Source organism: Thalia democratica, chromosome 1 (assembly GCF_965202585.1).
Source record: "Thalia democratica chromosome 1, ktThaDemo2.hap1.1, whole genome shotgun sequence".
Classification (NCBI taxonomy): Eukaryota; Metazoa; Chordata; class Thaliacea; order Salpida; family Salpidae; genus Thalia; species Thalia democratica.
Window position 1 is genome coordinate 1,092,500 of NC_139165.1, and position 18,931 is coordinate 1,111,430.

The 18,931-nt window shown below is 22.9% G+C and overlaps 1 protein-coding gene across 1 annotated transcript; it reads right to left on the minus strand.

The window, feature by feature from the left end:
* Positions 1–1,161: 1,161 nt before the first annotated feature.
* Positions 1,162–10,645, minus strand: LOC145834055 (adenosine receptor A1-like). Its single transcript, XM_082941386.1, has 11 exons — positions 10,499–10,645; positions 9,908–10,098; positions 8,145–8,284; positions 6,903–6,946; positions 5,473–5,720; positions 5,061–5,106; positions 4,895–4,922; positions 4,419–4,446; positions 4,228–4,288; positions 3,258–3,433; positions 1,162–1,459 (listed from the first exon to the last, which is right to left on the minus strand). Exons 1-11 carry the CDS (start codon positions 10,613–10,615, stop codon positions 1,273–1,275), a joined length of 1,266 nt encoding a protein of 421 aa, XP_082797512.1. The 5' UTR covers positions 10,616–10,645; the 3' UTR covers positions 1,162–1,272.
* Between the last annotated feature and the right edge of the window lie 8,286 nt (positions 10,646–18,931).

Below are 18,931 nucleotides of genomic sequence, written 5' to 3' on the forward strand. Positions count from 1 at the left end.
ACTCACGTTCATTGGTAAGCTGCCTAATAAAGGATTATAAAAGATTATACAATAGTCCAATTAAATCTTTACAATTAAACTTGTTTCTATCAACACACCCCTTTAAGTTTTTGCCCGGTAAATTTGATTTATAAAAGTTTAATAAACTAAAAAAAATAATATCAAGTAAACTAATAAGTTACTTAATCAATATTAAAGAACTTAAACTTTCTAATTAGAAATGTTATCATCTCTACAAACTAGTGTTTACTTTAAAGTAGTTTAGTTCATTACCAACACATTAAGTTTTTGCACAAAATTCGAGTTTAATGTAATCTATACTTCAATAGATCTTTACTAAACTTAAATAAATCAAATTTTATTCAAAAAAATCAGGTGAAGTTCTTGTTTTACTTTAGTCTATATAGTAAATAATTTAAAAATACTTTTATTACTTATAACTTACTAGATATTTATACATGAAGCTTTAAAAATTTTGAAACTAAAGTAAAGTATGTACAAAACTTCATAAATATTTGTACAATAAACCTTAAAGTTGTACAACTTAAAGTCTTTTTATATAACCTGTTTATTTTCAGTTTCTAACAAAATAAAGTATTATTTTGTATTACAATTTTTGTGTACGTCTTAGTTTGGCAGCCTAACTTTTAAAATAATAATTACTGATCAACAAACTAAATAGACTATATAGAACTTATTCAACCTTATATTCAGAAACTTTATTTTACACAAAAATGTAACAACAGAGGCAAATAAAACAAAAATAAGGTAAAGGCGGCAAAACTAAAAAGGCAGCAATTTAAAGCTCAAAATAACAATAAAAAGCCATATATATACTTTCAAGAAGTTATAACTTATTACAATATTCAACGAAACCAAGTTGGAATATTCAATAAAAAATTTTATCGTTTTATTATTGTATCGATTAAATTCACATTAAAATGTTATAAAGTAATGAACAAATCAAGAGCGTTATAAAAAAAAAACATGCAAAAAAACACGAAAAAATATATATGATTATAAAAAGAATGTTTTGAAGTTTACTGTGAAAATTATATGACAAATTCGTTCAAAGTTTTAACTTTAAAATAACAATATACATCATATATATGTAAAAAATCTATACAATTTTCGAGTTCTGTCAATGGCTTATGTAAAACTTAAAAAAAAACAAAAATCTATTTTTTCAAAATTTAAAAATGTTTTAAAGAACAAACAGTTTCTAACTCTATAGAGCCATTAATCTAAACTTAGATAATGACAAGTGTAATTTCAAACGTGTGTAGGTTTGTTTTTCTTCCAAGACGGCAACACGTACTTGGGTATTTTCTTTCTCAACTGCTGCTGGAAAGCCTGCAGTCTCCACGAATACAAAAAGAAGTTCAACGCTGATGACGCGTGTGACGTCACTATTGAGATGTCGATTATCACAAGCGGGACTTTTATGTGTGGTGCAAATCTGTGAAAGTTGAGTAAGTACAACCTTTCTAAAAGTTTTTTTTTTTCACACTAGCTTGAAAATATATTATTGTTGAAAACTAATTTCGTAAATATCTTAAAACAATCTCTAGGTAGTTAAGAATTTCGATTTTAGTGCTTAAAACATTTAGTGTTGTAAAACAAACTTAAGTACAACAATTTTTAATTTTAAAACTAATGCATAATTGTAAAAGAAAAATATTAAATTTATTGCTGTAAGAGTATATTTAACCAAAGATATCAATCTTAAAAAATAAGGCTTATGCTTGAAACTTCTGTCTCAAAAGTAATTTCAAAGTTCAAGTTTAAGCTATTAACCCCTACTTAGTAAACTGCTTTAAAATTAATTATAAAAAGATAAAATTATAAATCAATAAATTTGTAAGCCTTTTTATTTTATAAACTGAGTAGATAGATCAACAATTAATTATTTAGAAGCTTTAGAGAAGTTGTTTAAAACGTCTAAAAGTATTTCCTACAGTAAGCTAATACAACTAATTATATTAAAATGAAGAATTAGTTTAGAGTTATTTAAAAACCACATGAACTTCAATTACTTTTTTTTAAATTTCACTTTAAATTTTACTACAGTTTAGTTAATTCTAAAGAAATGTTTTTAAATTACGTTGTTTCATTTACTTATATTTTATTAACTACTATAAGATATGTTAAATAGGAAGTGTTTATTTTAATTAAAAATTGTGTTTGAAACTTCTTATTTTAAAGTTACATAAGTTTTAAAGCTTAAATTTATGGTTAAAGTTGCTTAACAAGTAATACATAATGCGGTAAAACTTTGTTCTTCACTCAACTACGATATATCACTTAGCTACCTTATATAGATTACTCGGAAAAACAAGCTTTCAACTTTAAGTATGTTTTCATCTACCCCTTTTGAAGTTAATTAGTGTAAAAGTTATAAGCTAATTATTAAGAAAAAACATATGTCAAAATAGTCACTCTTAATTTAAGTCGCGTTAGTTGGAGACAGTAATGCATTTTCATTTAGCTTATTATTCAGCGAGCGAAAAATTTTTAAATTCTAAACTTTGATCTATCGTCTTCACTAAATATTATAGCACAATTTAATATTTTCAAACTTTTTTTCATAGAATAATATTAAAAAACGACAAATTAATATTGAATAAAAAGCATTTAAGCTGCAAATTGCGTAATAGTAATATAATTTCAACACTTTGAAATAACTATAAAACTACAAATATGTTTTTGACATGTCTGTCTAACTAGGTTATTAGTGTGACTAGGTTATTAGACTGTGGTACAATAATTATGTTAAAAAGCTACTATTTTTTTTTTAAATAAGAAAATTATATGTTATTGCATTCTTATTTTGAAACTAGAGTGAACTTTATTTACATATTTCTGTAAAATAACTTCCAAGACGGTTTATAAACCTTGTAGTATTAACATTAATGTTAAATTTTATATTAACAACACAATGAGGTTTAAAAAAATACTTTTGTAGTTATATTAAATTAATATGTTTTCAGTTTAGACTTAAAAGTATAATAAATATCTAATATTTATTTCAGCCAGACAATCCACAAAACTTAAAATATGCTATAAAGTTAAACAAATATGTTCTAGTTATTTATATTAAAATAAACAAACACGTGATCTAACTCACCTAAATATCATGTTACAGATGTATATTGGAAGCCAACAGAGTATGAATGAAAGAACGAGGAACAATAGAACTCTTATATTAATATAAAGCTATATTTACTTTATAATTTTGATCATGTGATCTAACTCACCTAAATATCATGTTACAGATGTATATTGGAAGCCAACAGAGTATAAACGAAAGAACAAGGAACAACAGAACTCTCGCTGTTCTCATTTCTTTCCTTCTTTTTCTCCTGATTCTTTCTTGATCTTGTGTTGATGTGTGGATTGTTCCTGAAGATGAAGAGACATCTTCATTACTATCCTGTTTAAATACAATAAAAAATAAGTTAATTGGTTTCGTAAAAGTGTAAGTGCATGTGCATAAACAAGCTTTCTCGTTTTTTCTAACCGCCGCCAATTATTATCTATATTTTAAAATTTTAACCAAGTTTCATTTTTATATGTTGATTTTTTTTATCAATACATAATATAATCTTAAGAGTATTAATATTTCCCACCATTATACAGTTTTGTTCAAGAAAATTTTTTATTGAAAAAAAATATTTTACTTTATTTCGCTTTTACTTTTCATGTTTAATTCTTAATTTCATTCATACGAAGCTTCAATGAGTTTTAAAAAGTCAAACTAAACTAGAAAACTGTGCTACTAATACTTATTTTCAGTCATATAGTTAAAAACTATTTATAATCCTTTAACAAGATGTACTTTAATCTTTAAACAATTTTTACATCATGCTTTAAATACAAACAGTAGTTTTCACAACTGAATAAATTAGAACACTAAATAAATCTGGTAAAAAAAAATATTAAAAAAATGTTCAATTAAATTAAATCTGGCAAAAAAAAAACAAATCTTAATTTTTAAACATTTGCCTTTTATTTAACTTTTTTATCAAAAACGTAAACTTATCAGTATATGGATTATAAACGTAAATGAAAATATTTATAAGTGTTCAGTAATTTATCTTTCTCCTGTATCTAAAAATCTATAAAACAAACTAGTCGGCAATAAATTCAATTGAAACATTTAAAACACCGCTATTTGATTGACATTAATTTGGCTATTGAATATAACAAAACTGAAACTTGACTAACCTTTTGATTTTTATGTAAAGTGAGGTTTGGACTTTTGCTGTTTGAATTTATTGATCCTTTGCTGTAAGATATATGTTTGTAGTTTTTTTTTTTGCGAATACAAAATGGTTTTATTGTGTAAAAATTAGTTGTTTGCATCAAAAAAATAAATGTTTATATATGTCTACTTAATAATAAATATATTCACTTACTTTTGGCTGTTTTTCTTTGTTTGTGTAGCTGAAAAAAAATAGATTTAACGACAAATCTACATTAAGTGTAGATATCTTTAAAACTTAAAACCAACTTTGGTCTTTATTATTATCTCCAACTAACTAAATACACCCAAGACGAATAAGACAGTAATACTTATAAAGAGTTTTGTTTTCTACAGTTTAGAATAAAAGTATTATTTTAATAACATTAAAAAGCACTCATTTCTACAAAATATTTTGTTGAATACTGACACACAATGATCTATGAACTCTGACGTTGCTGTTCATTAAACCAGACAAACATGTATACTTTGAAAAATCGATATTTTAGTGCATAAGTTTTAAACATCTTTGTTGTGCCTTAGCTTGTAAGTTTCAAAACGAATAATAAACTTTTACTACGTTATTACGCTTTTTATTTTACTTACTACAATCTTAAAATAAAAGATAACAATTGGCAACTTTAAACTCACGGTCTTTTGTTTTAGCAGCGAAGATATCCTGAAATAAAATATTGAAATGATTTTAAACATAGTACTTTGACTGTTTGGTGTACTAGTATATACTTTTCGCAATGACGTAAATAGTATATCATATAGAGCAGTATAAATTCAGTAAATTATTTAAACTTTTACTTACCTCTGTTTTTGTCATGCTGTGTTTATTTTCCAAGCTTTCTTTACGTCTGTTTATAGTATAAACACAATTACAACAAAATTAACTTAAAATTAATGTGTTGATGATAAAACAACTAATATTCAAATGAAGTTTAAATCAGACTAGATTCAAAACCCATTTTTTATTTAATCTAATTGTTTCTAATTTATGACTAAGTTTTGGTTATATAAGCAATCACACTTTTATAATCTATAGTTTAATACAAATTAAAAGCACAATTATAGATATTACAAGCAGATTTTACTAGTAAGTTTTTATTAGTTAAACTCTTATACTTTTATTATCAAACTTTAAATGTCTTTGCCTAAAAATTATAATTAATGTTTATAATATTTAGTGTTAACTCAAGTTTAGCGTATTTTTCAATTTCCACCTGTCATTATTGTTGCTACTCCCAACAGATGTATTATCATCCTCAATCGAGACCGACAATTTTTTCTGAGGCGGCTTCTTTTTATCGCTTAAACTGCGCAATGACGTCACAATTGTAAAACATCCGCAAGAGGGCTTGATGTGATCGGCGAAGGAGCTGAATATGACGTAATAAAGGATGATCGTCACCAGTATGGGCGGAACGACTCCGACAAAAAATTGAAACGTCATGTAGTCGAAATCCATTACCTGAAATAATTTTAATTTTCATTTTTTCAACAACAATTGGCAACAACAATTTTCATTCACAAAAATTTAAAAACTTTATCTACGAGTTAAAAACATTGAATCTTGTAAGTTCTTCAACAAAAATTGATATTTTACTTTTTTTTCAAAATTAATTTACTTTATAGCTTACTAAATTTCTGTAAGAAAATATACTTGGTAAAAAGTATACATTTTTTAATAACTGCAACGAATTTATATATTTTTTTAAATAAAAAATGCATAAAAGGTAATTTACGTCACAATCATAGATGAACTACATAAAAATACTGATAAAATAAATTCTATCATTATCTTATATCTTGGACAAAACTGAATTAAAACTTGATATACTTTTAGGATATATTTTTCATGTTTTGTTATTGAAATAATTCATGTTTAGTTAAGCGTGAGCTAAATTACATAAAATATTTCTGAATTAAATTAAACTTTACACCCAGTAAACTATTTAATATTAAGTTTTGTATGTATATCAAAAATTTGTGGAATTTTGATTTACTTATCTTATCTTTCTACAAAGCTATATCTAAAAATAAAATAAAAATGCGACAAATAACTTAAGTCTTATACATACAATACACTAAGTGTTCATCAAAAATTATTTATGAACAGACTTATAACAAGTATCATTACTCAAGCATAAACATGTAAGTTTGATGTGAATATTATAACAACTAATTCCTGTAGGAATTCATAGTCAATTACATGTGAATTAAATTACGTTTGCAATTTTGACTACAAAGTAAACTTTTAACACAATTTGATTTATGAGAATGCATTTGCAATATTTGAACGTGTATGTGTTTAAATATGAGTGATTTGTTATTTATTACGCTTTTACAGTTTTCACATGAATGAGTTGAAGTATTTTACTTTGACACTAAAATACTGCGAAAATTTAAGTAGATACGAATTATTTCATCGTCATATGTATATGTTTGAAACTTTTTTTAAATTTGGTAATATTATATGTTTAAAATTCATTTGTTTTTCATTGGTAAGTGTTTCGTTTAACTTGTATGAAGTACTTTAATTTATTTATTAAATAAATAATTTTCAATTAAGTAATTAATTTTTAGTTTCCTATAAGTTTGCACACACATTACACATTACACACTTTAAAAAAAATATTAAGCAGTAACTTACTTCCATGAAAATACATTCTCTTGTAATACCGTCGTCTAAAGCAGCTGTAAAAATTAATTAATTTTTCTAGTGCGCTTGTAACTATAAATATATTAATTTAGCTTTTAAAATCCAAATGAGAAACGTAAAATTTATTTATAAGTTTCTCAATAATGTTTTTACTGTAATTTCTCAGGAATAAAATTCATTTAAAGTTTTTTGAAATTCAATTATATTAGAAATCATTAAATTTAATTTGAAAGTTCGTACTTCCGCGAAATAAACATGCAAAAATGATTGACAACTTTTTTTATTAAAGTTGATATATGAGTTTCTTAGCATATGCAAGACTTTTTTTATTTTTAATGAAGTTTTTCTTAGTACATAATAAATTTACTACAATAGTAAAAGTTCAGTTTTTTAATTTTTTCTTTAGAGTTTTATATCAATACTTAAACTTTTTATAGGGTTTGTAAGTATTTTTATCATGTAAAAATAACATATACAAATATAAAATATACTAAGATTGTTAGCAAAAGTTTTGATAAGTCTCATTATGTTTATATATATTTATATGTATTTATGTTACTAGGCTTTTACATGATCGTTGTATTTCAAAATAAAACAAAGCTTTAAATATAGTAGTTAAGTAGATTTATTTAATTCGATATTGATTACAACTTTTTTTGTTTTGTTTAATTATTAAATAGTCACCTGCGTTTATACTACTAAGGTTTTTTCAGATAACCTTACATTTTACTATCAAAAAAAAAAAAATAAGTAATTTTGCACATAATCTGGTGTTTTACACTTTGTCGAACTGTTTTAAGAAAAATAAATTTATATTTACTAAGTTTAATATAAAAAATTGAAAAAAAAAGCGTTTAAACATTAAAAGCCGATGTTATTGAACTTCAGTGAACTAAAAAAATTAAATTGTTTATATAAAATGGACAGTATTTTATTGTTTTTTTGAAAATTTTTGAACAAAAGTAAAAACTGAAAAGTATCAAGACAAAAATCTAAGTAATTACTAAAACCAATAAACTTAAAACTTTCTTTATTGTTAGAATGTCAATCTAAACTTTTATTATATATAATCCTACTTAAATACTGATATTTGAATATACCCTAGTCTAAAAATATAAATCAACACTTAAAATTTTAATTAAAAGAACGTAAAATGTGTTTAAATAACTAATACAATCCTTAAATATGTAAATTGTAATTAAAAGATAAAAAAATAATTTAAACAACTTATACCTTGATTAAGAGTGTTCCACCCAAACAAAGGCAGCAACCCAATGACAGTAGAAACCGTCCATATGACCACATTTGCCACTACCGCTCTGTTGTAAGTCAGCCATGTGACATGGTAAACTGGTAACTTAATTGCTATAAACCTGTTATGTGAATTAATGTAAATTAAGTTAAAACATGTAATTATAAAAAAGTTAAGTAAAAACGTTCGTTACGTTATAAAGCATAGTTACAAGAAAAATATAATACATCATACTACTACCTTATAGTTTGCCTATTTGCAAGTTCTATAAACTATGTTTGTTTCATTTTACAAATAAACTTTTATAAGCTGTCTTCTTATAAAACTGGTATTTAACAAAAGTTTTCATTGAGAAGTGGTTGTATATTTGTTGTAGACATTCATTGTAGCAAAGTATTGTCTAGTTATTAGCATATCTTTTTCAATCCTTTTACAATAAAACTTTAAAAGAACTGTTTTTCTATTAATAACACTGAATTTTATGCTAGCCATTATGACAAAATAAGTACTTTTTTGTAACATGACATTTTATAGTGGATTTTTGAGGGAAAATGCTTATTGTTACTGCAGACATTGTAATTGTGGTGAAATCTTACAACAATAAACATTACACAATGAATTTCCTATTTAAAAACGTTTTTATGTGCACCAAACTTATGACTGTATTTAAACAGTCTAATTATCATGTGCCCAAACTAATTACGATGTTTATACAATTTAAAACGTGAGAAACTAGCATAATTGTTTGATTTAATTATAATGTGTTTAAATGAATAAAATGAGTGTTTAATTGAAAATTAATTTGTGTCACTTTCGCAGAAGTTAATTACTAAAAGCAAACAAACGTTTAATAAGAAGCTATTTTGAGAAGATGTCTCACGCTTTGTATTTACTGTTTTTAATTTAATTTAAAAAGGCACCTGGTGCGAAGTTTAGTTTTTATTAATTAACTTTTAATTAAAAAATGTAAAGGTCAGGTACATGCCAGTAATGAAATGTTTTAATATACTTTCCAGTTGCTCTAAAACATAAAATTTAATAGTTTTAATTCAATAAACACTAGCCATAGTGTAAACTGAAGAAAGCAAAAAAAAACCGTTTAAAAACATTTCTAAACAGTTTAAACATAATTTTATCAAAAACTATTTAAAAGGATTATTTAAGTTGTTTTTATCTTTAAATATTTAGTTCTGTAATTGAATTACGACCGAGGACCTTTCCAGGCGGATTATAATTTAATCGAAAACTGTTTTAAGATTAAAAATTAAATCTTTTAAAAGGTTTAAAATGTCAAGGTTAATTTGTAAGTGTTCCAAGGAAGTGTAATCCTTTTTTTTTTGAACGTTTGTCTGAGAAAAGGTCATCAAAATTATAAGCAAACTCAAAAAAAAACATAAACCTTAATAATCTTAGCAAAAAGTTAAATATTTAAAACTTTATTTAATCTTATTTAAAATATTAAATTTCACAGATACACATTTTCTCAACTACCCTTGAATGCTTAGTTTTAAATACGTATAGTAATGGTAATGAACAAGATCACTAGCAAAGTATCTATTAGTTTCATATGATAACTTTTTGTTCTTACTGTTTTTTACTGTTTAAATAATTTTTTTATTTTACAAAAGCAATCTTTTAAAACCAAAGTTTTGTTTCATCATTAAGTTTTATTGTTTTATCGGGTTTTAAATTAACAAAATAAAATCATTATTGTATAATTGTATTACTTAATGCTAATTCTCACCTTTCAACAGCAATTGCACTCATACTGAATATAGATATCTGTGTGGGGATCATTATGAAGGAGAGCATTGATATGCACAGGAACTCTTTGTTGTGGGGAAGTCCCAGTTTTGTGAGTATCGAGCAGGGAATTGCGATCAGTCCCACCAAGATGTCGGATAGTGATAATGAGAAAATGAACACAAACATAACCTGTTGAAATAAAATAATTGTTTGAAAAATAAAGTAAAATTTGAGACTTTAAATTCAAGTAGTGAACACATAATGACCTTAGTTTTCAAAATTTTATATTTTTTATTAGTTTTTATAACAATACAAATTATACTTGTTTCGATTTACAGTTTTTATATTTGATGTACAAAGTAAAACTATTAAAAGTTTTGTAATGAATTAAAATTAGTTATAATAAAGTATCATCTACTCAATTTCTTTCTAAAAAACTTAACGTTAGACAAACTATTTTAAAGAACGCAAACTTTATTATATAATTACTTGATGTTAATTACTTAGTACATTTGGTACATGTTTAAGTTATGAACTAAGTTTACATTAAATTAGTTTACGTTATGAACGTAAGAAACGTAAAACTTACTTTTCTTTTTAACTGGCGACTTTTGTAAATGACGTAACAAACAATAAAGTTACTTATTACTACGACGAATGCAATGAGCGCTTCGAATACAATGAATAAAATCGGTAGCTTTTCCATTTGTTATTATTCTTTTTCTTGAGTTTATAAATATACGCTGAAAATGCAATATACTATTGTTAAGGTGCTATAGTTGTTGAAAGATATTTTTTAAATTTGGCTAGCTTTCAAAAGCTAAAAAAAAATTTTATTAAAAAACAGTGTTTTAGAGTTCAGTTACATAATTTAAAACAGAAATTTTTTATGCTAAAATATTACTGATAAGACTTATAACCTTGTGAGCACTTTGAATTTTAAAACAGGGAGTAAAAACTTGATTAGTAGATAGATAAGGAGCACATATGTTTTGTAAACTTTTTGTAGAATGACGAAAATGAGAAAAATTAAAAACCCATATATGAAAGTTACATACTGTTACAAAAACGGAATAAATGTGCTAATTTGTCAAAAACCTACAAATTTAACACTTATTTATGTGTTGAACAACTAAAATATATAAAAATATAAAAAATTATTTGTTAAGTTTTTTTACAACTTTTTGATACATAAATCTCTAAGTGTCTTGTTTTTTTTTAAATTTATAGAAAAGTTAAAAATACTATATAAAAGTTAAGTATTTACTATAAATATGTAGGGTGATAAAAGAAAAAGAGTACATTGTAAAATTTTTCATGTGACTCTATACTTTGAAATATTTTTTTAGATTTTATTACTAGCTTTTAAGGTTGCAAAAAAAACTTTTTTGTTTTACTTAAGCAGTCATTTTTTAACACAACTTTTTGTTAAAGTTTATAAAAAAAAAAAGCTTACTAAGATTAAAATAAAAACTAAACTTTTCTACAGGTATATTATTTAAAACATACTAATTCATAAAAAAGTAAATACGTTTGTAAAAACATGCTGTGAAATTTAAACAAAAGTTAATTTTAAAACAAAACAAGTTAACGCTGAAAATAATTGATTAAGCAACGCATACGAACGAAATTACAAAGTTTACATAGAAATATTTTTACAACCTTTCTGATAACACTTAAGTACTGGTGCTTGAAATTTGTTGTATATTTGCTGTAGAAATCTACTAAAACAATAGAATGTTATATAAACTGCTTTGATGATGTAGTGAAAAAAAACTTCTTAACAAAATTTATACTATTTTAAGACAACTAAAACTAGTTCTATGAATATATGAATGAATAATTTGAAGTTTAAAAAAAATAGTAAAATTTACCTATAAAGTGTTTCTGTTGTAAAATGAGTCACAAAAATTAAATATATATTATGCTAATTGAAATCTATAAATAAAACATATAAATATAAATATAAATAAAACAATATATTAATAAAACAATTATTGACTTGTTTGTTGTATATACAAATGTGAATTATATTACTGTGCATTTTAAAGGCATTGTGCGTAGTATTCTATTTTATTTAAGTTATTTCTCTTTCTTTTCTTAAACTCTCTCTATTAAAAACATAATATGTTCCTATTGCTATGATTTGAAAACAAAATGTTAAGTTGATATATCTGATTTATTCTAGACCATTTCAAAAATGGTTTTCATAAAAAACTTATTGATATGTTTGTTTTACAGAAACTATCATCATATTACAAAACGCAAGTAAAAAAATAGTATACCATTTTTTTACTTTTGCTCTCTTTTTCTTACTTTCTTAAACTCTCAAAATAAATTTGAAAATATTTTTTGAGATTTAGACTGGCCCCTAAATTAATAATTGAACTGTAACTAATAATAAAAAAATATTTAAAATAATAGTTGTATTTATTTTGATTAAAAAAGTTAGCACTTTAATTATATAAACAAACTTTTAATTTTAGTTTTGTAAATTAAAACTATGTCACACTAAAAAAAGAGAAAAAAAAACTGCGCTTGTTTCTTTTAGTACTTACAAATTATTTAAAAATAATATATATATCTTCAAAATAGCTGTACTAAAAAGCATGCTCAATTAATCAATAGTTTCATTGTGTTTGTTTCGATTTTTCTGTACTTATTTATCAAATTTTAACTAAGATTTTAAAACAAGCTTCTAAAGTTTGTATACTCCCTTTTTTTTATTAGTTGTTTAAGCTTTTTTAATAGAAAATCCGAATATATTTTGACGAAATATACAAGTTTCGCTTAAAATATTTTGAAAAGTTTTTAAATTTTTAAATAAGTAGTTTATCTAAATAATTAAAGAATACTTTTTTAGGCCACATTAAATATAAAATTAAAATAAAAAAATACTTGATTTGTTTTAAATTTAACAAAACTTTTTTTAAAGTTAGCTACAAAGCTTTTATATATCTATTATGTAAAATTAATAAAACTTTTTTGACTTTAGTATTAAGTCCTTATTAACATAAACAACTTTAACACCTCTGATTTTACCAAAAGAAACGTATATTTGAACTAAGTGTTAAAATACAAAGAATATAGTCGGAAGTGTTGTAAAACTGCATCCTTTTTTATATTTTTATATTTGATTTTTCCTTTTTTTTATCTGTAGTCGTTATCCGAATTTAAAAAGTCAACAGCGCAGTTTAACGGAATTACTTTTTTAAAAACTACACACATAAAATTTTTTACTTTATTTTATTTTAACCAAACAGTCTAAGTAAAATAAGTATGTTTAATTCTAGAAAGTTAATAACTGAATAAACAAATCAGAATAACAGAAGTAACAAAAAAGTTCAAAAAAACTTAAATATTGTTAGCTTTGACTCTAATTGTTTTTACCACAGAAAATTACTAGTAAACGTAATTACTTACATAATTGAAAACAAAACCAAAAGTAAGTGTTTTAACATCTAGTTATGTATATTTAAAACATCTACAACTTTTTTATTCATACTTATAAAAATAAATTTAATTTAAAAGAAAAATGGAAAATTGCGGTTATACTTATTAGATTTAGTTAAATAAAGACATTTTAAAAACATAAACTTGATATTTGATGTTTTAATAACAAAGTTCATTTCAGTTTAAACTTCAATATAATTAACAACTATACTCCTAATAAAAACACACAACTTAAAATATCAAACTCAATCAATTAAAAACGAGCTCTATAAGGTTCGTATGAGTTTGTAACATCAAAATAATCAACAAAAACAATATTCCCAAGGTGTGTGTTCATAAAAACATCAAACAATCAATTATACTGTAAATGCTTAATTATTTCAAATCACTTATGTCTTTATACTTTTATCTGTGACATTATAATTTGACAGAGACGTATTTTTGGTTTAAAATCGTGCTTATATTTTGTTATGTAACAGATATCTTTGTGTGTTTAACATTATCGATTTTTTAAACTCAAGATTAGAAAACATTTTATATTTTGTTGTTTAACGCTTCTTAGTACTGTTGAACAAAATGAGTATAATAGTTAAAATGTATGGTATAAGTGCAATAACATGAACACTTTAATAAAAAAAGATTATTTGAAGTTGTAAAATAAAAATGCTTGTTCGTTAAGTTGAAAAAACCTCGGACTTTGATACTTATTGTTTCGTTGACAATATTGTTTTAATACTCCGTTTCAAAATTTGTAGAGTTAAGACTTTAAATAAATACAATAACTTTGTTAAATATTTTTTTTTAATTAAAGAACTTAAAACCGTATGTTGTTAGTAAACTCAAAAAATAAAAAACTTGAACAAAAAAATATTAAGTTTTAATTTTAAATAGACAGAAATAAAATTGCGTGTTATAGTTCTTTAAGCTAATTTTTTTAATAAAATAAGATTTTCTGAGTCAATTTAGTAAACAAAAAAATTTAAAAACAAAATAAGTTATTTAAAAACCATTAAAATTAAAAAAAAAATCTTTAAATTAGACAAAGGTTTAGAAAATTTATAAAATGTTTTTACCAAACGCCACATAAAGAATAAAATTACAAAATTAAATTATTTATCTAACTAAAAGGTAAAAAAATTAAGATGTAGGAACCCAAAAACGAAAAAAATAATTTACGACTTAACGTTGTTACATTTTTAAATTTAAAGCCATTAAAATAATGAAAATGCATTTAGTTCGGTTTATCCTTAAATCGTTGTTATCGTTTAAAATTAGTTTTAGATTAGACTCTAGTTTTAAACAGTTTAGCATTTTTAAATCTATTTAAAACTTAAACAAACAATTTGTAAAATTCTTAAGTCTTAAAGTATTTTAAAGTGTATTTTAACATCATTTAGATATTTATGTTTTAATACACTTTTCTAATAGTAACAAATTTTGCGCTATAACATAGTAAAATAGAAAAAATAATAAAAATGTATAACTTAGTGTTATAAAATAAGTTACTAACTATGTTAAGATAACACTTATTTTAATAATACTTCCATACACATGCTATGTAAACCAAACACTTTGATTTATTGCTTATTGTTTACTTAAGCAGTTTAATTGTGTACTTTGAAATTTAATTGTGCTTGATTACTCTTGATTTCATAAAAAATAACACATTTAATTTTATTAAAAGTTAAATAATTTTAAAGAATATTTATCAATCATTGTAGTTGTATACCTACTTTAGAAATGCTTTTCAATATCTGTTTAAAGAATGTAAGCTAGCTATTAAGATTCTGCTTAAATTGTAATTTCGTTGTAATAGTCGACAAAAGTATTCTATGTCTAAATATATTTAAGTTAAAGGCTTCCTTACATCAGTATTGTGTGCAATAGTTTTATAAAACTGTTATAGAAAAAGTTTTACAAATACTTAAGAGTTTAATTGCATAATAACTATCAATAAATATGCAGTTTTATTTTTCAATTTATTAACATATTTTTTTTTTAATAGTTTTGTTATAACACAAAAACACAGTTTTACTATAAAACATTTTTGGTTGAGTTTTCTGAAACAGTTCACTATACTAAAAAAAAACTAACAACTACAACTTACTATTAAAACATCTGTCTAAAAATTTATTTAGTAACACAAAATATCAAGCTCTTTTAAAGAGCACCACTTATACTCAATTAATTCATTCATTAAAAAACTTAATATATCTGGAAAATATATAAATAACAAAAATACTCACTAATTATCAAACTCAACTGTTTGTATATAAACAGCAAGCTTCATTTATATATCATGATATACTAGATCGTAATTTACTCTATGTTATAAGTTATAGAAATAGAATATGTTAAATTCTTAGTGATTGTATTTAGTCATTACTTAAGGCTCAATTAAAGTAAAATGAGTTGTTATGATTATATCTTAAAAAGCATAAGTGTTTGGCATAAAAAATTGTAAATGCAATATATGTTAATTAAAATTTGTAAACAAATTTTCACAAGTTTATAATGTGTTATTACTATAAATTTTTTGTAGATATCAACAATATTTCTAATAACTAAGATATTTTTCAGCGAAAAGATTAACTTGCAAAAATGTTTTTAATTTTAAGTATAAAAATTTGTTTCTATTTGTAGTGAGATAAAAAAGTTGACCTTTGAAGTTATTAATGCAAAAATGACAGTTCCTCAACACTTTATTCAGCCCAAACGGATAAAGTTTACATCTAGTTAATAATTTTCAAAATAATTTGTATATCAGGTAGTTTTTAGATTATTAGAATCAGTAAAATTGTTTCAAACTTTATTTGAATAAAAACATAAATACTTGTTTATATTCTAAATGAGTAAACAATTTTATAGAGTTTAGTAAGTGTTTTTAAAAATAAGCTAATCTGTTTTAGTAAATAAACTATATACTCTAACAGTTGATTCTTTCACAAACTTTAAATTTATCAAGTAAAAATTATTTAAAATAAATTTCAAAAAATATATTTCTACTCTGTAAGGGTTGTACCACAACTTTAATTTTGAACAAAATTTAATTTTCAAAAAGAAAACATCACTCTTTTTTTCACAAAACTAACACAAAAGTTTGCTTGAGTTTACCTTTTAAAATAGTTTTTAGATTTTGTATCAACTATTTTTTTAAATTTGTGCCCTAAACCGGTATATCAGAAAAATTTATTGATTTGTTTAAGTTTTGGTAAGCTATCAAGCGTAAAAAACTCTAATCATAAGTAGTTTGTTTGTTTTTAATTGCTTAACTTAAAACGTTCATAAGCTACTATTTAAAACCAAAAAATGTTTCTTAACGAGCAATTTGAGCTTTTTAATGTATTTTAAAACTTATGTTCGGATTAATTTATAACTTAAAGTTTTTCAACGGGATCAAAATGATAAAGATATAAAATTTTAATACCAAAAGTAATTTCTAGTTCTAATATAAAGCAGTAATTATCATATAGCTAACAAAGAACGAGTTTTTATCTTATAAAAAAGTTTAAAAAAAATTAGTTTTCATGACACTCATTATACATTAGAATCAAACATATATATATAAAAATTTCATACATTTTTTACACAAAATTACTTTTTGATTCTTTGACTTTTGAAATACATTAGTTAGGCTATATCATGACCATTTAAAAATACGTAAAATTGTTAAAATATATAAAAAATTAAAACAACCAAAAACATAAAATTGATTGTTTGATTTATAAAATTTGTATTATCTTAAAGTGAGTTGTAATTTTTACTTAAAATAAAAAGCCATTTTTATTTAATGTTATTTTTTTAATTAATTATATAAACTATATAAAGCATTTTTAACATTTACAATTTCTAGATAACACACAAAATAGTCTTTTTATGATTTGTTACTTAACATTTCCCAGAAAATTGGTGTTATATAATATAATTTTAGAAATTTTAAAGTTGAACTAAAACTGTATACATTTTATAATAGTATAAGTCAGATAGTTAACAGTATTTTAAGGTATTTTAAATAGTTTTCTAAATAATAACTTAGCTGTTATCAAAGCTAATAAATAATAATTTAGCATAACTGTAGAAACAACACACAACTGTAGAAACTGTTTATAATTTTTTATTAGTTGTTTTAGTTAATTAATACTTATAAGTGATTACACAATAGTTTTCCGAGTATTTATTCGTTTTTTATGGTTATTAATGTAAACAACTAAAGTTATAATTACTTTCAATTTTTTTATTTAAATGTTTTCAATAGATGCAAATTCAATTTTATAAACTTTACAAAATTTAGTAAACATGTGTTAGTTTTTTTTTTTTTTTTTGGACAAAAACTTAAACTTTTTTAGTATCTAAAACAAAGATAGTAATTAACATTTTATTGCGGTTCAACCTTAAAAATATTTAGTTAAAAATTGCTTAAATAAAATTAAAACTTTTTTTTGCATTGCTGTAAAAACATTAGAATCAAACTTACAAAACTGTAGTACAAATTCCCTATTGTAAAACACAACAAATGAAAAAAGTTTAGTATCAGTTTTTTTTACAAATTTGGATAGAGTTATTTTTTTTACAAATAATAACACAAAAACCAAACTTTTATTTCTTACCAGTGTTCTCAACTATTTTTTTTTCAAAACATTCTTAATTAAGTTTTCAGCATTTTATTAAAAGAAACGTATTACATAATGTATTGAGATTTTAGAATTTAACATTTATTGTTGATAACACATTTTGCTTTGATTACCTTCTGAAGCTTACGTAATAAATTTAATCGTAGATTTAAATACTTTGAAATTAAAAAAAAAAACAATACAATATTGGAAATTGTAACAAATTTTATTTGTATAAAGTACTGTAAGTATGAAAATTGAAAATTAATTTTTTTTTATACTCATTTGTAGATATATATGCTTAATTAATTTTCTTATTTAAGATCCTGTTTATAAAATAAATCTTTTCAATATCAGTTTAAGCGCTGTTAATTAAACATTACTTCATAAAAAAGTCATTAAACGGTGAATATATCACCAATGTATTTTGTCGAATATAAAACAAATCTTTACTTTTACAATAAATCATTTTTCTTTATTTACACAATAAATCTTTCTTAACATCAGTAATTTTATAAACTTAAAAGTCTTAAAATTTAAATAGTTGCTTTAGAATTTAAGTAAGGATTAAAAATTTTACAGTCACATACCATTGTTTGTAAAACTTAAGCTATGAAGTTATATAACACAAAGTTCATTCAAGTTTAAATAAATTGCGTTGCGTGCGTCCAATGTAAGGTCAGCTTATATTAAGCAATTAAATTTGTAACGCTTTAATCAATTAGGTTAAATGCCATTGCTTAATTCTGTATGATCTAGATTATGGCCTTAAACTTTTGTGAAGTTTTTTTTTTTAATTTTTTCAATTGTTAAAAGTTTTCCTTTTTAACACTTTGAAAATACTTTAAAATTAATATTTTATGTATATATGTTTTTATGTAAGTTATCTCATTATTAATAATAATAATTTATAATTATACATCGAATAATCATACATCATACATATATCATACATATAT

What these genes read in the sequence shown, in the direction of transcription:
- LOC145834055 (XM_082941386.1), bottom strand. Translation starts at nt 10,615, where the DNA reads ATGGAAAAGCTACCGATTTTATTCATTGTATTCGAAGCGCTCATTGCA. An exon ending in GTGGAACACTCTTAATCAAG is followed by an intron (nt 6,947 to 8,144) that starts GTATAAGTTGTT and finishes TAATTTTTACAG; the next exon opens with CTGCTTTAGACGACGGTATT. An exon ending in ACAGCATGACAAAAACAGAG is followed by an intron (nt 4,923 to 5,060) that starts GTAAGTAAAAGT and finishes ATTTTATTTCAG; the next exon opens with GATATCTTCGCTGCTAAAAC.